The sequence below is a fragment of the Choloepus didactylus genome, chromosome 6, assembly GCF_015220235.1.
Source record: "Choloepus didactylus isolate mChoDid1 chromosome 6, mChoDid1.pri, whole genome shotgun sequence".
In the NCBI taxonomy this organism is placed as follows: Eukaryota; Metazoa; Chordata; class Mammalia; order Pilosa; family Megalonychidae; genus Choloepus; species Choloepus didactylus.
Window position 1 is genome coordinate 45649523 of NC_051312.1, and position 15960 is coordinate 45665482.

Genomic DNA, 15960 nt, shown 5'->3' on the forward strand with positions numbered 1-15960 from the left:
GCCAGAGTATAGGGTTTGAATATCTAAGCCTACGGGGTAATTTCAGGACCTGAAATAAAAAAGTCAAAAGGAAAAGCTGGCTATGAAAAGAAGAGTAAGGAACACATATTTAAATTCTATTAAATTTGGGCAACAGAGTAGCCACACTGGTAGTCACCCTAGCTGAGAGAACAGTCAGTAAAATACAGCAATGAACCGGGAGGAAAAAAGAAAAGCAGGAGGAAGAGGGAGAAGAGTTGTTGTATTAGGCATCGGGTCGCCAGTGACCTCTAAGAGCAGTGTGATCAAAATGGCAGGAGCAGAAGCCAGACAGCAAGGGCATTGGGGGGTGGCAGTGGGAAGTAAGGAAGTACAAACGTTTTCTGTTTTACAGTGATTGGCAATAAAAATGAAAGAAAATGCTAGTCTAAGGGATAACACTGAATATGTAACTAATCATTTTTTGAGAATGAAGAAAGGTGAGCATGTTTATAGGAAAAACGACAAAGCTTCAAAGGGGCATGGGGCAAGCAACAGAGAAAAGAAGTTAAAGGTCCTGAAAGAGGTGAGAGAAGAGATCCAGAATAGATGAAGGAGTCTGCTTTGGACATGGGATGAGGTACCTCCTCCTCAGAAACAAAAGGTAAGAAAGAAGGGAGAGTTAATTTGAGGTAGGGAAACGCAACTGAAGGAACTTGGATTCAATGGGCTTGATCAGCTTAGAAAAGTAGGAAGTAAAACCATGAATGAAGGGCAAGGACTTGGGCTAGGTACTGAAAGAGTGTGAAAATAATCTGAAATTTATTCTCAGAAACAAAGAAATGACAGCACTATTTTTTCTCTATTTGGAAATATCCTCAGAGACAGCACCTCCACTAATGATCCCTGAAAAACTATGTCAAGGAGTCATTTCCTGGCATTTAACGAACAAGCGGGAACTGTAAATGGGTGGAACACACAAAGGGCCAAGCTTACCTGCTAAACCCCAGCTCTTTCTTATAACACCACAGCACTGAAGGCCGAGCCTTCACAGTTGCTTTGGATAGCATATGATGTAGTATTACCACCTGCCAGAGAAAAGTCACAGAATCTCAGGGCAAAAAAAAAAAAACGTAGAGACTGTCACATGCAAGACTTCATTTGACTTAAGGGCCAGGGAAGGGAAGTGCCCAAGGTCACAAGGCAAGTAGCAACCAGGCTGGGACTAGAAACCAGGTCACAAACACTTAACCTTGTGCTCAATCCACCAAGAGCAATTAACTTGTCAGCAAATAATTCTAAATACAGAGTATTTATCATTTCTAGAAAACAAAGGAAGATCCTCAATAGGCTTTTTACTTAAAGATAGCCAGCCAAAAGAGACCTTCCGTCATTATGTGCTGAAATTCTAGAGGGCCTATAACATGCTATCTCTTTAGGACAGGATACAAAGTAACTCAGGAAGCATTTACTAGGTCTTACCTGATCCTTTCCTCGATCCCCAACTACAACAAAGAGAGACCTTTGTCTCTCAGCTACCCCATTCTCAATGAGAATCCGGATGCGGTTATCCACCTTCTTCCGATTCATGGTGAAAGACTATCCCTAAAAGAGAAAGAAAAGAAACACAAGTGGATATGAACACCAGATTCTGGGTAAGGAACATTAGCTAGCTGCCTCCTGTGGTGCCAGGGGCTGTGCTACCAGATTTTTAAGTACCTTCTTACTCAACCCTCAAACAGCTCCATAGGGAAAAAATTAGCCTCATTTTTTAAATTAGGAAACTGAGGCTTGGGAGGTGAAGAAATGTTGCCTCAGCATGGGAAGTCAGAAAGGAAGCTGAAACTCATAGCTCAATTAAGAAGTTAAAAAAAAATTGGAAACTCAAATGTTCAAAATTATAGGAAAATGATTAAAATATATAACAGTATATCTGAGAGATAACAATAGGTAGTCATTTCAAAAGCATTTTCAAAACCTATCTAAGAATATGGATTAACATGTTCATGAAAGGATAACATGGTAACATAAAGTATGATACCTTTCTTTTTATGTGTGTATGCCCGATGAAGGAGAGACTAATGTGGGCTGGAGTTGCCACAGAAGGATTAATGGATGAGGAAGGCCCTGTAGGAAGGGAAATATGACTTTTTTTAATTCTTTCATATATATATATATCAGAAAAAAAGACTAGAAGAAAAATGCTAAAACATAAAGTAGTTATTTCTGGATGATGGGATTACAGATGATTTTTATTTTGTCCTTTGGGTTTTGTTGTTTTTTTAAAATTCACATGCATTACTAATAAAGTCAGGGAAAAAGAACAACAAATATTTCTATGACGGAATGTATAGTATCATTTCCTCAAGGGAAAGAAAACCAAACAGACCTTTGTACAGATAGACATCAATAGTTATGGGATCACATATGAAAGGAATTGCATCATTACCACAACAAATACACCAAAAAATCAGAAAAATCATTAATATTACTGCAATATAAAATTTAAAACTCCAGTGCCTGATGCATTCTAAACATAAATGACTGAACCTTAACCATGTCTTAACTGTCCCTTCTAACCTCCCAATGCAAACAAGAACCTTAGCAGTTCTGTCTTACTGTAAAGCACCATGTCATAATTGATAGCCCCTATTTTATAAGTTAAGAAACAAATATAAAGAACTCGAGTTTCTCAAGGCAGGCAACTGACAGGGTCAGGATTCCCACTCAAGTCTAACTAACTCCAAAGCTTCAGCTCCTTCCCTTTCCATAGCCTGCCTAAGCTTGTAGGTCCTGTGTTGTGGGCCACATACAGACAAAAATCAATCAACTAATTATCGGGGATTGTTTTTTGCTCTAGCTACTGTGGGAGCTTCAGAAGTGCCAGATAAGGCCTGTGACTTCAAGTTTTCGTTCTCCTTGCAAAAGGTAAATAAGGGAAAGACAAAATTAAATGTAAAATAATAGTTACAGCCAACGGCCCGATGAAGGCGAGACTAGTGTAGGCTGGAGTTGCCACAGAAGGATTAATGGATGAGGAAGGCCCTGAAGGAAGGGAAAGATGACTTTTTTTAATTCACTCACCTATCCACTTAAATATATAAAGCACCTATGTGCCAAGCATCATTTCAAGTGCACTGATAAACAAAACAAAAGTCCTGAATCTGACTGCTCATTAACAAGAAAAACGAATGAGCATAGAGAAGTGATGAAGAGAGTGGGAGGATCTGAAATTATTCTGTTTCACTTCAAAGCTCAGCGCTACAACCAAGAACTGAGGGCTAGTTCCGCGGAGTGCCAAAGTGCTATCACCCGTTCATTCACCCCGTCCTCCAAGCCAGAGGTCCCTGGAGGGTGGTGATCTAGCCACGCAACACCCAAGAGTGCTCAAAAAGCCCTTGTGGCCTCGTATTGGGGAAGAGAGTATCCTGTCATCCAAGAACGGCCCGGCAGGGCAGAAGTCAGTGTGGGCCTGACACCGGCCTGGATGCAGAGCCTCCGTCCTCTAGTCGGTCCCCTCCCGACCAGGAAAAGACAGGAACGCCGATCTTGGAACCCCTCTCACACCCTCCCACAACGGGTACCTGGGCCGGGAATCCAGGGTATCCCAGTAAGTGGCGAGGCGGAAACACGTGGGGAACAGAGGAGCTCCAGACGCGAGGAAGACCCGGTGAGCTGCCTTTAGCGGATGCCCGACTGGCGCTCTCAAAGTTGCCTCACGCCGCAACGCAAGTCCAGCTCAGGCGCTGGTAGCAGTGCGCACGCGAACGCACTAACGGCGCGGCGACAAGTGAGGTAGGCCTTTCTCAAATACGGTCCCTGACTGATGACGTCAGAAACCCGGTAGGCGGCGCGGCTAAAGCTTACTTAAATCGCGGCTGTACATTTTAACTTCTGCTTACGGTAACTGGTGCTGGAGACAATTTGCCTTTATCTTCATATCAGAATTTAAATGTCCTGGTTACGAAAGGCAAAATAAGAACAGCGATATAAGATTTATATTATCTACATCCTCTGCATCCCTAGCATCTGCCACTGTGCCGGGGCTGGCCTGAATGCCCAGAAGGGTGCGATGCAGCACACGTTAGGTAAGTAGTCCAGGGTTTTGTTAACCTGGTTGTGCGAGAATCCCTGGTTCCAGGATCTGTGCAGTTTTGCATATCTGATTTAATGTGGCAAGATGAGAAAATTCTATCGATAGACCTATTTCATTCGCCTAACTTGAACCCCCGTCCCCCACCCGTAGTGTTGATCTTGTGGACCTGCCTGGAATTCTGTAGGTTTCCCACCAAGCATTGTGGCCACCGTGCTTTGCAGGCTCCCTTTATGCTTCTATCTGGCCGTCGAATGCTGGAGCTTTTCCGAACACCAGTTCTGAAGCTCTGCTTGTTCAGTTATTCCCCCAGCTCCCAGAACTCATCCAAACACATGACTACAAGGGCCATCTATACTTACTTGTACATTTCTGTCTTTGGGCCAAATCACTAAACGTCAGGCACACAATGTACCCGCTTGCTTGACACTGTGATGCCTCAAACTCAATGTACAAAGCTGCACTCATTCTTTCCCTTCCTACCTGAAATTCCTTCCTCAGATACACCTGCAATTCCAATGTAATTGATATCACCACCTGTGTAGTCAGTATCTATTATCCCATTCCTTAATATGACTGTTCATATGAGATACAGTACCAAAAGCTCCCAGCCCCTGAAGTTCACATAATTCTAGTTTTAAATAGTAGTTAAGGAAGATATACCTGGTAAGTGATACCATGTTATCCTGTCATAAATATCTTTACCCAGTTTTTCAGCTTTTAAAATATCCACAATGGAGCAAAGACCTGAATGACCCTTGAAAATATTTTGAGGTAAAAGCCTCCCACTAAGATGCATTATGTAAAGTCTCTGAAATGGAAAAAATCTTGGCAAAGCAACTAGTGAGGCCACAACAGTGAGCAAAAGGGAAAGGGGTAGATGAAGCCAGATAATAGAGCTTCAACAGGCCAAAGACTCAGAATTCTAAGTAGGATGGAAAAACAGCAGTGTCTGAGGGGTAGAAGAGTGGCAAGACCTAATTTGCCCTCTTTTAAAAGGCTCCCTCTGGCTGCTGAGTGAGCAGGTAAGAGGAACAACCATTATGAACTATTATAGTTACCTATTCTAGGCTGGCAGTGGTGGCAGTCCCAAGTGCAAGTTGACTCAGGATATATTTTAAAGATGGAATATGGATTGCTGCAGGATTAGAGGTTATGAGAAAAACTCAAGGTACCCAAGTTATTTGCTCTGGGCATGTGGATGATATAAAGAAGCTGGCATGGGCTTAATCAAGAGGTTTATTTAGAAGACTCAAGAAAATCAAACCAAGATGAATCCTGAGTTTCATGAATCCTCAGTTGGTATGAATCCCGAGTTTAGGGGTGTTTGGGACTTGGAAATATTTAGAAGTGACTAAAATGCTGATGACACTCAAAGCCATGGGATTGGACAAAATCACCTAGGCAAGAGTATAGCTGGAAATGAAGTCTGACAACTGAGGCCTAAAGAATTCAACAAAGGACAGAGAGACCATCTGGAGAATCTGTCCCCTTTTTCTCCACCCTTAGTTCATGTTAAAACTCTCATATGGGCTCATGAGCCTCCTAGATCTCTTCCCTATAGATTGTTTTAAACATGGCAAGTTCTTTTTAAATGTCAATTTTATTAATGACTCACACACCCCCCTCCCCCCTCACAAACATCTTTAATATCTCAAATGATTTCCAATAGTTCTTACAAGACAAAACGACTTTAACTTCATGGAATTTAACTATAAAGCCCTGCATAGTAGCCCTTACGTATTTCTCTAGCTCCCTACAACTCCGTAATCCTTAATCATTCCACTTGCACCAAAGAGCCATTTCAGTCACTGGATAGGACTTTTGAACATGCTCTTCTCTCACCTTCTTTGCCTAGTTTACTACGCCTTTCAAGTTTTCCATCAATTATCCTTTTCAATGAAGTCTTTCCTGGCCATTGACTTAAGTCATATGCTAGCAGTAATGGCCTTAATTATCTGCCTTATCTATCATCAACCATGTTGTTCCATCATAGCATCTGCCACTTTTGTGTCACCATGTGACTCTTGTTGACTAGACTGTTCACTCAGTAAAGCAGGGAAGCAGTGATTTTGGCACCACTGAAATCCCTAATACCTGGCATGATGCCTAGCAAACAAAGAATAGGTATCTAAACTTGATGAATGAAGCCTTAGTGCAGTGCTTTAATAGAGGCTCCTTAATATAAACACAGTACTTGAAGAAAAACTAGTACTTACAAACAAGGAATAATACCCTATAAAACTGCCTTTACTAGATCAGGGAATAACTGCAGTTATTCACTGCCTACACTCAAAAGCAGGCTGCTGCATGGAACTGGATTGGGTTTCCAGAACAGTGTGTTAAGCTTTTAGAGTGTTACAATTCTGGTTGAGAATGTAGATTTCTTGAAGCCTTTTCTTCCCTTCTCACAATTAACATTATTTCTTTAATACTTAAGAGCTTTACTAGATGGTACACAAAACTGAAGCAGACTTCTCCCAAGGACAATGAGCAATCAGTTTTAGTATGACTTAATCTAACAGGATTTAAAACAGTCACTGGTCTTTTCCAGTATTTTTACAGAAAAATTCAAACTGGGAAAAGATAAAAGATGAGCCTTAGCAATTTATTTTCGTTTTCCTGAGTGCCCCCCATTATCTCTATAGAAGGGACAAGCTCAAAGGCAATACTGACTATCAAATATAATTTATACTCAATACAATTTAAGAGGGCTTAACAAAAACACCAGTGGCATATGGATTCAGGAGCTTAAAGATGAAGTAATGGGTTTGAACTCCAGTGCTTACCTGCATCCCATTTCTCCCTAATTAGATATATTATTGAAAATATAATAAGCAATCCAAATTTCCTAAGACACTTGGGAGGCTGATTGCTTAACTGCCCTCAACATTTTATGAATTGGTTGTCAACTGAGCACCTCAGTGAGCCTTCTGAAAATGAAAATTCTATTGACTCCAAGTAGAAAAGTGTTCCACACATCAGTTGCACATATACAGAGATAAAACCGTAGAAGCTAACTGATTTAAGATGTTTTAAGGATATTGTTTAATATCAAGATACAATAATTTTTGGGAAAACTTCCATATTCTTTATAATTATTAGGATCTGGAAATAAAACCGTTCTAACCAAGGTTATCAATGACATTCTACCCTAAGGCTTTAAAAAAGAAGTTTCATTACCCATGTTAAGATGACTGATATTGTACATTTACAAAAGTATTTTATATGTGGAGTCTTGCTACACCAAAAAGGTACAGTGACATGTGTGGCAATCACTTCCTTGTAAATCTGTTAAAAAATATGCATTTCATCAAACAAAAAGGCTCCCTGCAGCTTGGACAGGCAATCACATATTATACAGAACACTTTGGGGATTTTTTAAAAAGTTCTCTGCCTCATGAGATATTTCCATTAAAAAATATAGTCTGAATTGAGACATAAAAAATTTACATTTAGACTGCAATGGTAGAATGCCAAAAAGTATAGTATTTTGAAAAGAACAAACGATTCTTTTAAAAAACATACATAGAAATAATCAAATAAATACTAACACCTTTATACATTAACATTACACATTCACTTCACTAATGCAAGTAAGTTTGAAACCTAGAAGGCCTTTCTCCCCATCCCATCTCTGAACTGATTCATAGAGAACATCATTGTATAAAGAACTTATTTACGTCAATTTTGTAATTTTAAATGTCATGAAATTATATTCTGCAGAAAGCAAATTTAGTTTTATAGGCTTGTAAGCATAACATCATCTATGGATTACCCACTAAACCACAAATATTTTATCTAAGCTGCTGAAATACAGCTAACATATGGTTGTGGTACATCCCAGGCAGATGTCATTTAAAGCACACAAGGGGAGGTGCTAGCCAAAGAAATAGTCGTTTGCAAAACTAAACAGATAACCCTTCCAATATGATGTACCACAACCACAAATGATATGTCAAGAACTTATTTTATTTGAAAATAAACATTGAAGATCCCCCATCCCTACAACCCTATAAAACTTCTGAATGTGGAATGTTCAACAGCCTATCTATTTTTAGTAAGTTACAAAACCAGCAAAAACTCCAGTTGTCTGATGATGAATGTTGGAGAATTCTTTTTTAAGTAGATGAGGCAACTACTGGGAAAAAAATCCTTAGCTAAAGGCTGAAATAAAATTCAATATCTGCACAGAAAACACCACTAACTTAGTAGCCTTAGCTTAATAGATGGTATGAATTTTCCATGAAGTAAAAGCAGGATGCAACAACAAGCAGCATTACGTTCACAAGCACACAGAACTAATGCTCAAACTGATAACACAAATTCCAACACAGTACATAAGGAAGGCTAAGTCACTACTTAACTGTCCATTCTCCATCAAACTTATGATTCTCCCTGTGCATCTAAGGGAAGACATCACACATCACCACAATGCCTCCATGAGAAAAGGAGAATTCAATTAGACTTAAATTAGAGAAAAGATAAGTGTACATACTACAGAAAGAGCTGCTGGAGATAACCACAAAATTTGTGACACTAACAGTGCATGGGGTAAATCACATAAGCTGCTAGTTGTCGAACAGCAGTGTTTCAAGGTACAACTTTTATAAACATGTTTTATTTGTTTTGCTTTTACCATCAAAACTGAGAACTACTGACTGTCATTTCCCTACACAGGGAAATCAATCTAAAACACATAATGGTGCTTTTCAAAAGATAGCAATTTAAAAGGGTGGTAGCAGCAGGCATTTGATATCTTTTTTCTTTTAAAAACCTTCAGGCTGCAGGAAAGACATGTGACCAAAAGTGTTATGATTATCCATTAAAGATTTTCATCAGTACCTGTACCAATTTAGGTGACATTACAGCAAGATCCAAGAATTAGTGAAAGACAATGTACATGTCATAAGGAATGATACATACTACCAATCCTTACAAAAGTCATTGTCAAAGAAATTGTTAAGTGTTCAAAAGGTATCTAAATACTTCACATTAAATACAGAAGCGGCCATCCAGATTACATCCCATGTTTGTTGCATATTTTTCAAAAAGTGCCAATCAAAGCCTAATTTTGCATTTTGGCTTTGTTTTATATAGTATCAGCTGTTAAAAAGCAATTTACATATTTTTAACCACAGTACTTTGGCCAGATGATGAATAGTGCTGTGTCAAAGCTGGTAGCCAGCCTTAAATGTGTGATCAAGGGCCCAGGCATAATTTGGTATGCATCTAAACGTTCAGTGCTCCAATTTAACTGGAAAAGCTGTGAAATGCAGTTGTTCTGCCAAACCACACTCCACACCTTCCATCTTCCTTTCATGGGATAAATTTTAGTTTTGTTAATTACAATTGAACAACTCTAGGGCTGATTTACAGATTTTATCCAATGTCAGAAAAGTCAATCTTGCTTTTTCCAAACCACTTCAAATAACTATGGATATATTATCACCCTATAAAGTATGTTTTACTCCTAAGCAAGGGTGAGGAATCTATCAATGTGCAAGGCTCAAGATGACGCTTAGGATAGAACATGCAGAATAAAAAGAGTTTCCTTCCATATCCAGGTAATATAAAGCTGACAATTGTAGTCCTGTCTTTATGGGATGAAAACAGTCCCTTTACAAGTTTCCTGAAAGGGAGAACAAATAGATAATAACTCTTCTGGTAACATATTATGGTACACTGCCCAGTGTGTTTTTGGCGATTAAACATAATCCTGTGAATCAGATTAATTCACTTGCTGAGTGTTCATTTGCGGCATCCCTCTGTTGGGTCTTGGGGGCCCTCCACGACCTAGAAGACAAAAATGGTATTTGGTTTTTCTTTCAAATATTATTTGTTTTGCCTTCAAGCAGATTTTCATCTGAAGTCAAGAAGCATCTGGATAGGTTGTCACCACATTATTAGGTTTAAGAGGTCAATTCTTCAGTGTTCAGGTTTCACCTGTTCTGAAGTTGTAATGTGCAAATTTGCTCATGTTCTCTAGCTAAAAGAAGAGTAGAGCTAATGGAGTATTCCACCAGTACTCATTCATTCATTCATTCAACAAGTATTTATTGAGTGCCTACTATGGAACAGGCACTGTCATCAGGCGTTGGAAATAAATACAGCAGTGAAGACAGACAATGTACCTGCTCTCATGGAGCTTACATTCTAGTGTACACTCTAGCTTACATTTCAGTAGTAACATCATACTATCAAAATTAATAAAAGCACCAAAATGAAAACAGACCTTATTATCTAAACGTAAAAAAAAACAAAACTACATAACATTCAAAATTGTATAATTTGTAACAAATAACTTTTTACATGCCATTAAAACAGATTTGTAGCTATCAATTAACTTTACTTTCATTGAATATGCTACAAGGTGGGAAAGAACATAACCCACATTCACATGCAAATATCCTTTGAGATACTTCTAAGTCAAGTCAGGAATTCCCCAAGTGATCCATTAATAAATAAATTAAAAAGTACCTTCTTGCTGGCCAATTTCTGCTAGCATTCAAATCAGAGCACTTTGTAATTCCTCCTCAATATACATTTTACACATGTTATGGCCAATATTTAGAGGAAACCTTTTCAATGTTTAACTTCCTTCAAATCAGAGAACCATTTAGAACTTTAGATTATATGAAATGCTAGATGTAACTGCTAAGTAGGTTAACTTCCTGTACAAATAGGAAGTATTTTTCCTACCTTAAAAGACAAATAAACAAAAAAAGAGCTTAAAGACTATGATTTTTAAATATAATTCATTAAGCTAGTCAGGATTTTGAGGCTTTTGTTTAAAAGTCAGAAATAACTTGATATTTATATAACTAATAGTGGTCCAAAAGAACTAATTTCAATTAGTTCTTTCACATCTAAATGGTTCTCTAAATGTAACCATAGTTATCTGGCCATTAAAAGGTTTCTAACCCTAAAATTTAATATCCATATTTCAAAAATGAAAGAGGAATAATAAATTTATATAAATATTCAATCTCATTCCAAAAATGTCTTACAAAAATTTATCAGTTAAGTACTTCCTAAAAACATCTAGCAGGTTTTAGGACCTGAAAAATAATTTCCAGTTGGAAAAACACTTTTTTGCAAGGAGAAAATGTCCTAGTTTTCAAGTCAATTTATATAGTAACAGGGAAAGTCATTCAAAAAATTAAAATTTGGGTTCAAGATTAGTTTTTAAAACAGAGCATTTCATTAAATCCTAGCAAGAAGTCTGGAAAGGATAAATGTACTCCTAACATGTATCTACATGCAGACTATGAACAGTTCTTCCAAGGCCAGAACAGAAGCTCCAGTTAGGAGCTAGGATCACCACCACAAAATATTACCTCGTGGGGCTCCCCGTGGTCCACTCTGCCCAGAGCCTCGCTTGAAATTCTGCTGATATCCATCCTAAAAGACAAGCTAGTTAGTATTGAAGAGAAGGAAAGTAAGATTCTTCTGAATGCTTACCCATCCATATCTATTCTTAGTGTTACATAAAGAATACAGAATTCTTCCATATCTTGCAGACATTTCCATTACTCTCAAGAACATTCAATGAAATATACTTCTCTGCTCCTAAAAATCATTGCTTTTAACACAATTAATTAAAAGAGTACCTACTGAGTACTAAGAAAAGCAAGTTATATGCAAAGCTACAAATTTAGTTCCAAATTACTTGGTTACTAAAGGCCCATCCATCATGCACTACATCACTCCCTTTCATTAGTTTATTTAGATAAAGTTTATGTATTAAAACTGCTTTACCTACCCGCTGATAGCCAGAATAATCCCGGGGAGCACTGAACTGTGATTGCGTATAACCGCTGTTTGGAGTATTAGAGAATGAAGGGCGGTAACCATCATATCCTCCTAGAATTTAGTAAAATAAAATGTTTGTCTCATCTTTACAAGGAACATTTGCTTTCTTATTATTGACCAAAAGAAGAACTGAAAATTTTAGAAGGAATGCTAAGTTATTCAAACTAATTTGAATTTCCCATCCTGATCTAATCTGTTTAATTTTCTGAATGTTAACTGCATTAGAAAATGAAATTTTCACTTACCCATGCACACACAAAAAAAGCGGGGGGGGAAAAAAGGTCTGGTAATGTGTAGAAAATAATTATTCACCAGAGGAAGGTGGTAAACATTGGTCTGACTTAAAAAAAAAAAAAAAAAAAAAAAAGCCCTATTTTGTCATTTAAATCACTATCTCAAAACATCCTAGAAATATTTAAACTGTATAGACGAGGTTAAGGCAGAGAGGTACATCTTTCCCAAAAAACACAGGAAAACTACATATTTTGCAAATCAAAAAAGAACATAAAAGTATTGAAAGGTGGTTTTTTTATACCTCTGAATCCATTGGCAGGGCCCCGGTATCCATTCATCAAGCCTCTAGCACCCCGGGAACCTCCACGAGACACACCACGGCTGTTGTAATAGGGCTGGCTGCTACGTGGAAATCCAGTGTTCTGCTGGGGAGGCTGTTGGTGATTACCAGTCACTTGATGGGGCTGGTCCTGGGAACCATGGTAAGTGCCAACCACTGTAATAAAAGAAATACATGTACGTATAGACATATACACAAACAGCTCACTATAATTAATTTGTTCTCTTACACTCTTTCTGATTTAAGAAGTATTTTATACAGTACCCTCAAAGTTGAATTCTGTCTGTAGAGAAATCTGCATATTGTCAATAGGGAAAACTACATGTTAATGAAGTCCCCATTTTTCTCCTATCCATAGATTAAACTGAAGGGAGTAAAAACATTGGCAATAATTCCAAACCTTTGAAATTAGGGTACACAATTCAATACTTCCAAACAAATAGTCTGAAAGGCTATACTGTTAAACATCTTATAATGAAAGATATCTCACTTTAGCACAAGAGACCCACAATAATTAAAACTATCTCACATGCTGAAACACTTGGTACAGTTATCATTTTGTGTCATTTATTTATTCTTCTTCATCATAAAAGCTCCTTAGTGGTAGAAGCTCTTTTTATTAAGAGAAGCTTTTTTTTTTTTTTTTTTCCAAGTCCCTTGGTGGGCTTAGTGAAAGAGACAAACCATGCTCTCCAGAGCTAAGTGGCTACATGGTAGAATATTCAGTTAACACATAAATCAGCAGAAGTCTTCTACTTACAACCTTTTAACTTTATAAAACATAAACTCTAGCCCATTAAAAAAAAAAAGCCAAACACCCCAGCCAGATCCTGTTATCATCTTGTTCTTGACTAGATATTAATTCAAATCTAAACAAAATTTCTGGAATGGTAGGACACACTGATTTGTTCAATAAGTATGGGACTGCCTGCCATATCCTAAACACAAGGGATCTATGAGTGAATAACACATAGACCTTGACTGTATGGAAGTCTTATTCTAATGGCAGATAACAAGTGAATAAGTACACATACAAATAAAAAATATCTATACTGTGTCAGGTAGTAAGTGATGAGGAAAAAAAACCAAAGAAGGATAAATGAATGATCAAAGCAAGTGAATTCTATTTGTATTGGGTGATGAAGAGAAGTCTCTCTGAGGAGACATTTGAGTATAGACCTGAAGTTAAATAGAGCAAGCCATGCAAACATCTGAGGAAGATGGTTTTAGGCAAAAAGGAAAGAAAGTATAAAGGCCCTGAGACAGTAGAGAACTTTCTTTTTGTGGCTGGTATGAGTATTAAAGAAAGAAATGTTAGGATACAGACAGGAAATAGATAGGCTCTGGAAAACCAATTTAAGGACTTTGGATTTCTTTTCTAAAAGTAAAAGGAATGTACACTTTGTTTTGTATGACTGCATGGTATGTGAATATATCTCAATAAAAATGAATTAAAAAAAAAAAAGTAAAAGGAAGCCACTGAAGGTTTTAAATAGGGGAGAGACATCCGATGTAAATTAAAAATGATCACTCTGGCTACAGTGTAGAGAATAGAGTAGGCTAAAATAAGAGTCAAGGGATAACATTAAGGAGACACGTGCTATCATCCAGGTAAGAGATGATGGCTACTTGCATACATAATAATTCATGGATTCTTCAGGTACTTTTCCACATAATAAAAAAAATTTTTTTTTTTACTCCTGTGAAGAGTTGGTTAAAAAAAAAAAAAAGATGGTAGCTGCCTGGATTAGGGTGGTAGTATGAACGTATCAAACAGTCAAGGTGTACAGGGTGATTTAATATTTTTATTTGAAGTATCTAAAAATGTTATGATGTTAATTTTCATAATGTATATTTTGAAATGGTAATAAAAGAGATCATCTGGCTCAAGTATTTCACAATTAGGAAACTCAATAGAATATAACAGCAAGACATTTGAAATCAACTGCCACAAAGGGCAAAATAAGTCAAATGACATCAGTACACCATCTGAAAAAAAAAATGGCAAACAAGGCCCCCAAAATACTTGTTACTTGTTCACAACCAACTTATGAGTATGAAGCATGAAATAGTTAAAGGAGCCTGAGAGCAAGAAGCACAGTTTTATCATTCAGAAACTGAGCACAGCATAACTGACAAATTTCTATCAGATCATGAGGTATTCAAAGTCCATTTTGATTGGTATTTGCTGTATACTACAGGGGTATGTAAGAATTTACTACTGAAACTTCATTCTAGGTGTATCAAGTAATGGGGCCACTAAAAAATTTCCTATTATCAGTCTGATAAATTATTCCTATGGTTTTAGCAATTTCCTAGCTTGTTGTGGGATTCCAATTAAATTCCTAAAAAGAACCTCTTTCTACATTATTATTATGACAGGGATGATTGACTGGCCAAATTATGACCTTACTTGTCAACAAGGACTTTGTTTCAACAGTCTACCAAATGTAGCCACCATGATATCTTTTCATAAATTTCACTAATTAGCACGATGAGAACCAAGCTAACTTCCTTTTCAGTTCTGCCCTTTGTACAGCTGACTTGCTGACATGTCAACCTGGCAGGCCTCAATCAATTAGCAATTAAAAGCAAAGTTTATCATAATTTGAATAACAAGTCTAATTCCACTAAAATCTATAATGAAACAGGGATATTATGAAAGCTCACTGACCAAAGAAATGGGTATAAGACCTCCAAAATGCACGTAATTCACATACAACAAATACAGACTTGATCTAACTCAGTATCAGCAATGAAGATCCATATGGTCTACTAGGAAAAACAAAAATTCTTGTGCACCACCACTCTAAAGTTTAAACAAACCTAACAGTGCCAGTAACTGCACTGGAAAACAGGTAGCCAATAAAATGCCACTGATTTTCCTACCTGTTTGAAGCTGCTCTTGCTGAAGTTCTGTTTGTTCTACTTGGTGAGGCTGACTGGAAAAGCTCTGGTTGTAACTAGCCTGATACTGATTTTGCTGCTTTAAAGTTTCCGGTTCATTTACAGGAGGAACAGGAGCATTCATATTGAACACCTGTAAGTGAATAAAGGAAATGATTATTTCATCCCTTTTTATGCTAACAATTTCCCTACTTGGAAACTGACATCATCTCAATGCTGGTTTTACCACACACACACACACACACACACACACACACACACACACACACCTCAAACACACATCTCAAACACACATCACAAAAAAAATCTCTTAATTGGTGAACTTCAATGTGGGAAAAAATACACATACTAGAGAGCATTTAATGAAGGAGAGAATAATAACAAGCTATGAAACAGAAGCAGGAATTAAAAATGTAAAAAGATGTTTTCAGTGTCCTTAAAAGTACCGTTACATATATTAAAAACCTTTTTAAAAGATGCAAAACCCTGAAAACACAATACCACTTTCAGAAATTTATTCTATGGACTTAATTGAATATTTAATTAACTTATTTTAATTTTCATTTTTATTGCTATTTTAATTAAAAGTTAGTAATTTAATCCTATCAAAAGG

General features: G+C 37.2%; 2 protein-coding genes across 4 annotated transcripts in view; both read right to left on the reverse strand.

Annotated features, from left to right (window-relative positions):
* Positions 1 to 6498, reverse strand: part of NAT10 (N-acetyltransferase 10) — a 50311-nt gene extending 43813 nt beyond the window's left edge. The window contains exons 1-4 of one of the 3 annotated variants that reach the window (XM_037838919.1): positions 3543 to 6498; positions 2000 to 2085; positions 1441 to 1563; positions 955 to 1046 (exon numbers count right to left, since the gene is read on the reverse strand). In XM_037838919.1, coding sequence (XP_037694847.1) covers positions 955 to 1046; positions 1441 to 1548 — 200 coding nt within the window. In that variant the 5' untranslated portion in view covers positions 1549 to 1563; positions 2000 to 2085; positions 3543 to 6498. Of the gene's footprint in view, positions 1 to 954; positions 1047 to 1440; positions 1564 to 1999; positions 2086 to 3542 lie in introns of those variants that run through there. The other 2 variants (XM_037838920.1, XM_037838918.1) reach the window with 2 other exon arrangements.
* Positions 6499 to 8007: 1509 nt separating this feature from the next.
* CAPRIN1 (cell cycle associated protein 1) overlaps positions 8008 to 15960 on the reverse strand; it is a 32048-nt gene continuing 24095 nt past the window's right edge. Inside the window, exons 15-19 of the mRNA XM_037838922.1 lie at positions 15330 to 15480; positions 12402 to 12596; positions 11817 to 11917; positions 11392 to 11455; positions 8008 to 9847 (exon numbers count right to left, since the gene is read on the reverse strand). Of these exons, the coding sequence (XP_037694850.1) occupies positions 9783 to 9847; positions 11392 to 11455; positions 11817 to 11917; positions 12402 to 12596; positions 15330 to 15480 (576 nt within the window). The 3' untranslated portion in view covers positions 8008 to 9782. The remainder of the gene's footprint in view (positions 9848 to 11391; positions 11456 to 11816; positions 11918 to 12401; positions 12597 to 15329; positions 15481 to 15960) is intronic.